Source organism: Salvelinus sp. IW2-2015, unplaced genomic scaffold (genome assembly GCF_002910315.2).
Source record: "Salvelinus sp. IW2-2015 unplaced genomic scaffold, ASM291031v2 Un_scaffold910, whole genome shotgun sequence".
NCBI lineage: Eukaryota > Metazoa > Chordata > Actinopteri > Salmoniformes > Salmonidae > Salvelinus > Salvelinus sp. IW2-2015.
Window position 1 is genome coordinate 377,024 of NW_019942643.1, and position 11,733 is coordinate 388,756.

The 11,733-nt window shown below is 46.0% G+C and overlaps 1 protein-coding gene and 1 pseudogene across 1 annotated transcript; one reads left to right on the forward strand and one right to left on the reverse strand.

The window, feature by feature from the left end:
- The window catches only part of LOC112069118 (matrix metalloproteinase-14-like), a 19,565-nt pseudogene extending 18,298 nt beyond the window's left edge, over nt 1-1,267 (reverse strand).
- Nucleotides 1,268-4,599: 3,332 nt separating this feature from the next.
- lrp10 (low density lipoprotein receptor-related protein 10) lies at nt 4,600-11,316 on the forward strand. The gene is made up of 10 exons (XM_024136413.2): nt 4,600-4,688; nt 5,460-5,665; nt 5,859-5,891; nt 6,512-6,656; nt 7,037-7,227; nt 7,441-8,087; nt 8,319-8,758; nt 8,906-9,100; nt 9,296-9,425; nt 10,590-11,316. Exons 2-10 carry the CDS (start codon nt 5,617-5,619, stop codon nt 11,217-11,219), a joined length of 2,460 nt encoding a protein of 819 aa, XP_023992181.1. The 5' UTR covers nt 4,600-4,688; nt 5,460-5,616; the 3' UTR covers nt 11,220-11,316.
- Nucleotides 11,317-11,733: the final 417 nt, after the last annotated feature.

The following is an 11,733-nucleotide window of genomic DNA, read 5'->3' on the forward strand; positions in this document are numbered from 1 at the left end:
CACACACACACACACACACACACACACACACACACACACACACACACACACACACACACACACACACACACACACAGCCCCAGTTCCTTAGTATAAAGCAGTTGACTTGAGCTTTCACAACTCCATACTCCCCCAACCCTCCTCACCCCTCCTCTTTTAATCCACAAAATGTGTCATGGCATTTTCCATCTCTTTTTCTACTGAATTGGACACATGGCCTCTCACCCTTTGATGCTACTGCTAAGATATACTTTATTAGTCCACGTGAGATGGAAATGTGTCTCCCGACACACACACACACACACACACACACACACAGGGGGTTAATTTCATTGCTCAAGGGAACAATTGCTCAAGGGAACATCCGCGGTAGGTGTCACCTAATATTGATGCCAGCAACCCCCTGGTTACCAGCTCAATCCGCGCTACATCCCCCTTTCAGCACTGGGATTCAAATAACCCCCCGGTTGCTGGCCGGCTTTCTCTAACCTCGAGGCTACCGCTGCCACCTTTTCATTTTTTATTACCCTCAATTGAGAAGAGGTCAACCATAATGAAAAACAAAGAAGAACATAGAGTCAATTATGCGGACTAGCACAGAAACAATAGACGACACTAGGCCTATAACACACTGTAGTTGATATACTCCCACCCCTTCTCCTATAAACCTTAACCAAAGTATCTTAAAAAGTATCTTCTAGTTAAATAGTTTGTTTTAATGGTGTTTCTAAGTGTCTGCATATCGCCAAAATTACTTACCTCTGCTTTTARTTCGTTTTCCGTTGATACAACTCCAAAGAACAGTCCGCACGCCAGCGTAAGGAGCTGGATCACATTTTCGAGCCGGAGCAACATTCCTCTGTATGTGCGAGTTACCCAAAAAATACTCGATTAAGAGCTTCACAACCGGACAGCTTCTATTGGCTTTCCACGTTTTTATAAATTATAATCCTTAGCGATTACCTTTAAAACAATATTGTACTTTAATCTGTTCTCATGGAAACTTTCTTGCCACACTTCAAGTTCTGCACAACAAATATTTTGTGGTACCAACAATCATAACTAAATGTAGAAAAACAAAAGCATCCTACAAGTCTATCCAAAAACTAAAGTCCAGATGTTTGGGAGGGGGGAGGGAATCGTTGCGATCTCAGTGCTTCATAGTTCCTCTCTCCTTTGTCTCCACAAGTTACTTTCTTTCTTTCTCGCTGTGTGACTATTTAGACAGCTCTCTGACGCGTGGACGAGGTCGGTCAATGCGCTCAGCAGAGAGAGAGAGAGAGAGAGAGAGAAGAGACAGAGAGAGAGAGAGAGAGAAGAAGAGAAGAGAGAGAACGAGAGAGAGAGAGACGAGAGAGAGAGAGAGAGAGAGAGAGAGAGAGAGGAGAAGAGAGAGAAGAGACGAGAGAGAGAGAGAGAGAGACGAGGAGAGAGAAGAGAGAGACGAGAGAGAGAGAGAGAGAAGAAGAGAGAAAGAGAGAGAAGAGAAGAAGAGAGAGAGAGAGAGAGAGAGAGAAGAGAGAAGAGAGAGACGAGAGGAGAGAGAGGAAGAACGAGAGGAGAGAGAGAGAGAGAGAAGAGAGAGAAGAGAAGAGAGAGAGAAGCAGAGAGAGAGAGAAGATGAGAGAGAGAGAAGAAGAGAGAGAGAAGGAGAGATGACGAGAGAGAGAGAAGAGGAATGAGAGAACGACGAGAGAGAGAGACGAGAGAGGAGAGAGAGATAAGACTACAAGAGAACGAAGAGATAGACGACGAGAGAGAGAAGAGAAGAGAGAGAGAGAGAGAGAGACAGAACGAAGAGAGAGAGATCGTCGAAAGAGAGAGAGAGAGAAAGGAGAGAGAGAGAAAGAGAAAGAAACGAACAAGATTGACAAGTCCCACCAGAAGAAGAAGAAGAGAAAGAAGAATAGAAGAAAAAAAGACGGAGACATCAGAGGAGGACAAACATACAGCTACCCCGATCGGAGGACCAATTCTGTACTCTGGTGTCTCACTCACCTCACTGATGTAGGCGTCACATCTTGAAGAGGGAGGAACTTCCTCTCTCAATTCAATTTAAGGGCTTTATTGGCATAGGAAACATATGTTTACATTGCCAAAGCAAGTGAGATAGATAATAAACAAAAGTTAATTAAACAATACAAAATGAACAGTAAACATCACCCTTGCAAAAGTTCCAAAATAATATTATATTATATATGATGTATATATACAGTGTTATAATGATAGTTAAAGTATAAAAGGGAAAATAAATAAACATAAATATAGGTTGTATTTACAGTGGTGTTTGTTCTTCACTGGTTGCCCTTTTCTTGTTGCAACAGGTCACACATCTTGCTGCTGTGATGGCACACTGGTATTTCACCCAGTAGATATGGGAGTTAATCAAAATAGGACTTGTGGGTCTGTGGAAATCTGTGTCTCTGATATGGTCATTTGGCAGGAGGTTAGGAAGGGTAGCTCAGTTTCCACCTCATTTTGTGGTCAGTGTGCACATAGCCTGTCTTCTCTTGAGAGCCAGGTCTGTCTTCGGCAGCCTTTCTCAATAGCAAGGCTATGCTCACTGAGTCTGTACATAGTCAAAGATTTGCTTCATTTTGGGTCAGTTACAGTGGTCAGGTATTCTGCCACTGTGTACTCTCTGTTTAGGGCCAAATAGCATTCCAGRTTGTTCTGTTTTTTGGWAAGTTCTTTCCAATGTGTCAAGTAATCCTCTTTTTGTTTTTTCATGATTTGGTTGGGTCTAATTGTGTTGCTGTCCTGGGGCTCTGTGGGGTCTGTTTGTGTTTATGAACAGAGCCCCAGGACCAGCTTTCTTAGGGGGCTCTTCTCCAGGTTTATTTTTCTGTAGGAGATGGCTTTGTTATCTTCTTATGGCTGCATTCCCGTTAACAGGATCGATATGACAACAGCCAGTGAAAGTGCAGGGCGCCAAACCGCAGACCTCACAACCATAAAGGGCAATGGGTTCCTTAAATAACTGATTCAAGTATTTTTTGCCAGATCCTAATTGGTATGTCGAATTTTATGTTCCTTTTGATGGCATAGAAGGCCCTTCTCTCTCAGTTACCTGTGGCGCTGATGTTTAGGCTGAGGTATGTATAGTTTTTTGTGTACTCTAGGGCAACAGTGTCTAGATGGAATTTGTATTCGTGGTCCAGGCAACTGGACCTTTTTTGGAACACCATTATTTTTGTCTTACTGAGATTTACTGTCAGGGCCCTGGTCTGAAAGAATCTGTGCAGAAGATCTAGGTGCTGCTGTAGGCCCTCCTTGGTTGAGGACAGAAGAACCAGATCATCAGCAAACAGTAGACATTTAATTTCAGATTCTAGTAGGGTGAGGCCGGGTGCTGTAGACTGTTCTAGTGCCCTCACCAATTCGTTGATGTATATGTTGAAGAGGGTGGGGCTTAAGCTGCATCCCTGTCTCACCCCCCGGCCTGTGGAAAGAAATGTGTGTGTTTTTTGCCAATTTTAACCACACACTTGTTTGTGTACATGGATTTTATAATGTCATATGTATATCCCCCAACACCACTTTCCATCAGTTTGTATAGCAGGCCCTCATGCCAAATTGAGTCGAAAGCTTTTTAACAAATCAACAAGGTATGAGAAGACTTTGCCTTTGATTTGGTTTGTTTGTTTGTCAATAAGGGTGTGCAGGGTGAATACGTGGTCTTTCGTATGGTAATTTGATAAAAAGCCAATTTGACATTTGCTCAGTACACTGTTTTTGCTGAGGAATGTACGAGTCTGCTGTTAATGATAATGCAGAGGATTTTCACAAGGTTGCTGTTGACGCATATCCCACGGTAGTTATTGGGGTCAAATTTGTSTCCAGTTTTGTGGATTGGGGTGATCAGTCCTTGGTTCCAAATATTGGGGAAGATGCCAGAGCTGCGGTTAAAGAGTTTAACATCATTAAAAAAAAATTGAGAGAGAATTGAAATTGAATTGAGATAAAGAGAGAGAGGAAGTTCCTCCCTCTTCCAGATGTGAAGCCTATTTCAGTGAGGTAAAGAAACAGCTGTAGACTCTGCGGCTGTATAAATATGAACATTCATTAATCATAATAAATTAAAACAACAGCCCAGGATAATGTAAACTGTCAAAAAGAACTACAAGAAGTTAGGCAGACAATTCACTATTCATTTAATTTCAATCGCCGTTGTCTCAGTCCCTTGCCAAAATGCATCAACAATGAATTCAGCATGTTACCTTTCTGATTATACAACCACTAATGTTAATGCAAAGAATGTCACATTGTATCAGATGCAAGGCCGTCTGCTATAATAAAAGGCCCCTAAGATTTGAGGGATCATATCATTAGCCTACTCTATTCTGACACCTGGTGGTGAAACATGATAACATTAATTCACACCATTAACTCTATAGCAAAGACATTGTGAATAGAGGGACCAAGTAGCAAACAATGATGGTTAAATATAAATCAGAGAAAATACTCGTGACAATGATTTGATTGTTTGGAGTTTGAGGCGCTGCTGTGACAGCCCAAGCCCCTCGCACCGCCCCCGCTCTCGCCTGGACAGCAGCTAGTGATAAACGCCGTAAGAAATAATAGCGCCATCTGCTGGCAGTAGCGCTACACCCTCTCATGTCATTCAACTAAAACAATACGGAAGTTGCACAGAACTCTGCCTGTCAACAAGAAAGACGACAGAAAGGGTAAGGTTGCTAATTTAGTTGTTACAGGCATTTATATACATCATGTATCGCCGTTTGTAATGTATATGTTCACCAGAGTGTTTGTAGGTATATTTCAATGCTTTTTTATCGCGTGGCACGTTCAGGAAACGTTACAAGGAAGAAGTTAGTTAGTTAAGCCAGCGTTAGCATTAGCATGCTAGCCGCACAACACAGACAGGACGAGAGAGCGAAGCAGCTGCTGCTTTACCCTTCCTCTTCAAGGAAGTTTGCGGGGGCGAGGATTCAGGAGGCCTAGATAAGTCTGGTGTGAATTATTTCAGCTCACCCGGAGTTAAAATGGCATAGAAAATCACCTAATTGAAAACCTCAAGCATTTTTGTGGTTAGGATAAGGATTGGGTTGCTGGTAAGTCATCGCTACAACATAACGTCATTACCTTGGGAGGCAGGAAATTGCTGTGTATGTGTTCTCGATACAAATAGATCGGCATAACCTCAACAATGCTTAGCTAGCTATACCGAACTACCTTAAATACCTTGCTGTCATATCTAGAGGCTAAGGCAAGTACATTTCTGTATGTTGTTTGAAAGTAATTCCCTCCTGCTCCTGTAACAATGTAGCCTGGTCCCAGATAACTCTTATGGTCTTTTTTGGGGGGGGGGGGGGTGACAATGGTGACAATGGTGACAATGACCATAGGAGTTGACAAGACATCACAAACAGATCTGGGACCAGGCTAGTCAAAATAACTCTTTATGTTGAATAGGTTTTATCTTTTTATTTTCTCAGATTGTCTTCCTGAAAGACAAGTCAGTGACGATGGGGTCATTCTGCAAGGAGGACTGAGGGATCTGACCTAGATGTTTTTCTATTCTACTTTTCTTTCTTTTCAACTCTTCTTTTTCTTTCATGAGCACCTGTATTTCAGAGGAGCACTATCGTCAGAATGACTGCCTCTTTCAACCTTTGTGTCCTCAACGTTTTGTTTGTAACTGGTGAGTTTTATTATGAATGTGTGTCTGTCTGTCTGAAGATGTCAAGACACCATGGCACTTTAGGGCATACAACTATTACAAACAGTGTGTAGCTAGTTTCAACTGTCAACTGCACCACATACAAATACCAGACAGATCTTTAGTAAGGCCCTGTTCAGACCTGCATAACTCKGTTTTTCCTGTTGATTCACAGCCTACAGCAGCCTGGAGCTGGCCTCCAGTACTGGTAAGATAACTACCCCCCAACTCTTACAAATGCCTCTATTCATTTTATGAAAGGGACCTGTCTGTCTCTCTCCCGTCTGATCAACAAAGTAGGTGTGGCAGTCTAAACAGTAATTGTAAGAATCAGCTGTGGCACAACCCGTTCTGTCACATTTTTGTGACGCTCAAATATTGAAATGCGTTTTGTCTTGTTGATACTACTGGGATTCCTCTAGACAGGGCATATACCAATATCATGAGTTGGCTAACTCAAGGTTATGAAGAGAAGGTCCTGCTAATATTCTGTTACAGTCGACTCCTGTTAAGTGCCCTTCGAATAAGTGCAAACTCTGTTGGAAGTGCACTACAGCTCCATTATTTTTAGCTGTGCCTGATGTGGTTTTGGTTTAGTGTGCATGTTGTGGTATAGTGCACGGTGTCTCAACAGTTTCAGCACCAAGCCGTTGCATTTATCAGGGTCATGTTTAGCAGGGCACACCGCAGCAAAAAGTTTTGAAACAGAAAACTAAAATCAGAATTTTTATTGGACAAGTTTAGGTAGCACCTGCCTATTTCACTCCTGTTCTCTCCCTAATGAACACAACCCAGGAGTCTAAAGTAGTTCACTGTCCTCTCTTCCAGCTCATTGTGGACAATCTCCCCAAGTCCTGGAAGCCCAGAGGGGAGAGATCAGAAGCTCCGTCCACCACAGCTGGTCCTATCGCCCACGGCCGTTCAACTGTAGTTGGATTATCAAGGCACACGTAGGAGAGCCCGTTATCCTCAGGTAATGTCTGCCCACTCACTGTCTTATCCCCCCAGGGGCTTATTCGGTGGGGTCAGGGTGCAACGTTTGTCCCTCAACTACCTCCAGTCTCTAACCCTCTTGGCACTTGGTTAGATCTGAAGGGATTGGGGAGGTGTTAGAAATAGGATGGAAATTCCATCAAGACTCTGTGGACAAGGTGACACTACTAATATGTTGTTTAATTATACTTATCCAATACCTTCAGATTGACAGTTCCTCGGGGGCAGGGAGTAGAGGTTGTGTCTGGACTGGACCTCAGAAAGGTCACATCATGTGAAGAACATGGCTTCATAGCCATTTTGTTTTTGYTAATTTGCTCACTGCTTGTTTGTATCTCTTTTCACCCGTCGTTCTTTTAGTTTCTCCCAGTTTTCTACACGCTGTAAGAAGGAATGGGTCTCGGTGACGTCATCAACTGGCAAGCCCATTACCTTATGTGGTTCCGACCTGCCAAAGCCCATGGAGTTGATGGGGGGGAACATTACAGTGACACACCACTTCCTGCCACACTTATTCCCCGTCTCTGCATTCTGCCTGGGCTACGTCAGAGGTATGGTGGCAGGATTTTACATCACTTGTTCATCATGAGAAAGGACATAGTAAACTAGTTTTAACCATATTTGAGGACCAGGAATTACAATATAGCTAAAAGGAATATAAACTCTCCTCCCTCTCCCACCATTTCCCCCTGTTCATCTCGCTTGCCCTCTTGGTCTCTCTCCCACTCCGCTCTCTCTCTCTCTCCTGCTCTCGCTCTCTCTAGACTCTGGTGAATGTCCGGTGGTGGACTTTGAGTGTTTGGGCGGGCGCTGCCTGCCCTTGTCCTGGCGCTGTAACGGCCGGACAGAGTGTCTGGGTGAAGGGATGGGGCTGGGAACAGACGAGCAGGACTGTGATGGAGAGATCGAGATCCTGGATCCTGAGCACGACAAAGTAGTGGCGACCACCACCACACCAGAGTCCTACATAGAGAGAGAGAGTGAGGGGGAGACAGGAAGAGAGAAGAACGGGGGGAGGGATTGGGAAACGGCACCGGTTGAGGTGGAGAAAGAAGAGAAGGAAGTAGAGGAGGATGGGGARTACACCAAGGTAAAGGAGACAGATAATCCTATAGAGGACTACTGGGAGTTCCTGCCTCGTCAACTCCCCAGCCCCGAGCCTCATAGAGCCCACCCCAGTCCCGGTGTGACCCGGGCCCCCATTGAGTGGCCATGTGGCGGCCTCCTCCAAACCTTCTATGGGACGTTCGCCCCTCCTTCCATCAAGGGCCCCCCTCTGTTCTGTGTGTGGACCCTGGACCCACAGGACTCCAGGCCTCTGAAGCTGGACCTGCAGCTGCTGGAACTGGGGCCTGGAGACACGGTCACCATCACCAACAGACAGCAGGGCACCGGGGAGCTCATCAAAACTGTAAGTGTTAGTGGATCTGGGTATGTGTTTAATAGAAGTTTCCCCTAACAAACTGATACAGGGTCATATATTTTTATTCCCCTAGGATTGGTAGTAGGGTAGTCTGATCCTCGATCTGTGGTTAAAACCAACTTCTACATCTCGAATTTGTCATCTGTCACAATACTGTCCAGTTCTGTTACCCAAGTTAATTTACTCAATCTAATCACCCTGTCCATTTTCCTCTGACAGATCACCAGCGAGTCCAGTTACAAAGCCATCCAGGTCGAGTCCCGGACCGGCCTTCTCTCCCTGACCTATCGCACGCTCCCCGGCTCAGAGGGGCTGGGCTTCAACGCCACCTACCGTGTCGGGGGCTACTGCCCCCCCTGGGAGGGTAAATGTGGGGGTGCCGCGGGGGGCTGCTACACCCAAGAACAGAAGTGTGACGGGCGCTGGGACTGTCCTGAGACAGGGCATGATGAGGCGGGATGCAGGGGGTGTCCCAGGGACCAGTTTGCTTGCGGAGGGGTGGGGCAGCGGGCGGTGCTGGCGGGTCATAACTTCATAGGGCGTCCGGTGTGCTTCCCTGCCAAGGAGAGGTGTAACTACCAGCTGTACTGTGCTGACGGGAGCGACGAAAAAGACTGTACCATATGTCAACCTGGGACCTTCCACTGCGACAGCAACAGGTAGTGAATAGGGGTGTGTGTGTGTTTTGATATGTGTGTGTACACCCATTACTGTATGATATTTAGTTTGATATGTGTGTGTGTGTGTTTTGGTTTTTGGGTGTTTGTGAGAAATCACCACCCTGACGGTGTGTGTCTCTTCCCCAGYTGTGTGTTTGAGAGCTGGAGTTGTGACGGCCAGGTGGACTGTAAGGACGGGACAGACGAGATGAACTGCACCATGACCCTGCCTCGAAAGGTCATCACCGCGGCAACCGTGGGCAGCCTGGTCTGTGGGCTGCTGCTGGTCATCGCTATGGGCTGCACCTGCAAGCTCTACTCACTGCGGACCCGAGAATACAGGTACCCCTTATTCACCTCACACCTCAGCTTTACGCCTGTTGATGCTTCACCAAAATACACAAAAGAATCACCACAAATGATCTTGATCTGTCTCCAGAATACGAAGAAATATCTCTGTCCAAACCAACGTTTATTGTGTTTGACCTGACCCCCATGTATGTGTTGAGATGTTTCTACCTTGTTTCTCTCCTGCAGTATGTTTGCGCCAATCAGCCGCCAGGAGGCGGAGCTAATCCAGCAGCAGGCCCCTCCCTCCTATGGTCAATTGATCGCCCAGGGCATCATCCCTCCAGTGGAGGACTTCCCCACGGAGAACCCCAACGAGGTGAGCGCACAGGTCTAGAATCAGCTAACCCTCTCCCGATCCTCATACTAACCATTAATGGGGAAAATGCTAAACTGTCATTGGATCAGAAACTAAAGGCAACTGTGTCCCTCTGTGATTAGAGCACAATGAATGGAAGTCCTCAAACAACTGACAACTTGAGATATTTCCATTCTTGGGTGTCCTTCCTTTACAAGGGAATCCTCCACTAACTTACAGTCGATTTGAAAGGTCCTCAGTACATCCCTATGTCCTCTGACTGTTCACCACTAGCCTTGTTTATCCTACTAGCTACCAGCTTCACTGAATCACTCCATTATCATCAGGCTGTAGTATGGCGGCAGCATGCACTACTACATAAATACTGTTCTTAGATCAGGGGCAACCTCATCCTACTCTTAACGGGAGAGGAGAGACCCACTCAGATCCTATCAATGCTCCTTCATAATATGAATAGCCGGTGCATATTCAAATTGGATTTGTATTGGATTTAGAAATGAAATTACTTCACTCCATTGGTTGCTTTACAAGGGCATCCCGTTAACCTACAGTAGATTGGAACGTATTACTCATCTGGCTCTTCAATAGACTAGCCTTGTATCTCCTACTTACCAGAAGCACTGTTGTCTTAGAAGGTTCAGTCAGACCCTCCTGAATGACTCCATTATACTCAGGCTGTAGTATGGCAGCATCAGGTGTTATCTCATAGATTTGAGTTACACTGGGGCCTGTAGGAGTACTGATCTAGGATCAGTCTAGCCTTCTAGATCAAAATTAATAGTATTATATGACCAGGGGGGACCTGATCCTAGAGCTGTGTGACAGCAATAGCAGGAGCGTGATTTGATAGATTGAGTTACCCCAGACAACACAATGGAGCCCCTCACTACACCATAGTCTGATTAGCTGCTGTAGACAGCTGAAGGAGGGAAAGAGGGTTAGCTAAAACAATATGCTCTCTGTGTTCAGTGTTGTAGCTTTGTTTAATGGTCCCCTCAAAGAGTGATCTAATTCAAATAATAAAGTCATTATCATTTCATGATGGTAAGTCATTTTATTAGTATAGCACTCTTTAAATACAACTGAAATCTCAAGGTGGTTATCTTTTTTTCTTGTGCTCTTCTCTACTCGTCTTTGTCTCTCTCTCTCCTCTCGCTCTATCAGTCTTCCTCTCTTTCTCTGAGAGGTTTTCTCCAGCTTCTCAGACAGGATACTTCTAACTCTCCACGACGCCGACGCCGTCCCCGATTCATCCGCCGGGCTGTCCGTCGCATGCGGAGATGGGGCCTAATCCCCAGATCCGCCTCCAGGCCCTCCCAGCCATCCAGTTCTGCCCCCCAGCTGACAGAGGCCCCCTCCACTGGTGTGGATCCCAGTCAATCAACTCCCGCCACCACCTCATTGGCTGTGGAAGCCGTCAATCTGCCATTGCCACAGAAACTAGGCTTGGTCCCACAGACAGTGCAGTACCAGCCACCACCACCCCCCCACTTCCTTCCTCCACCCACTCTACTCCCTCCACCCATTGTCTCTACCCCAGCCACCCCCCAGAGCCCTCCGGTGGCTGTCCCCCCCACACCCAGCAGCCCCTCCCTAGCCTCTCTCTTCCACTCTTTGGGGCGCACTATCTCTCGCTTCCGCTCCTCCCCTTCCTCCTCCCCCACCAACTCACTGCCCCTCTCCACATCCCCCTCTTTCTCTTCCTKCTCTTCGGAGGACGAGGTGCTACTTATCCCCCTCTCCGAGGACACAACCCCAGAGGACGACGTGCCCCTGCTTACACTCGACCCCTGACTTGATCCAACACCCCTTCCCTAAATGATGACTCAAGCACAGGAGCACTGCAAGGCTCCCTCTCTCTCTCTCTCTCTCTATCTGTGCTGGTCTGGTGCCTTGGAATTGCATTGGGTTGGATGGTTTGAACTGACTAAAGGAATCTAATATTCAATGCTTTTATGTTATTGAGTGTGGAAACTCCTAGAGAAAGTGTGTGTATTTGTGTGTGTGTGTAGTGTATTTGTGTGTTGGATGTGCACTTATCCAGATATAGTCTGAAAGAGGTGAACTTTGCACAGAAAATCTCCGCCTCATGATCTAATTTAAGCAATTAGGCACCTCTGGGGTTTGTGGTATATGGCCAATATACTACGGCTAAGGGCTGTTCTTATGCAGGACGCAACACGAAGTGCCTGGATACAGCCCTTAGCCGTGGTATATTGGCCATATACCACAAACCCCAGAGGTTCATTATTGCTATTATAAACTGGTTACTAACGTAATTAGAMCAGTAGAAATAAATGTTTTGTCA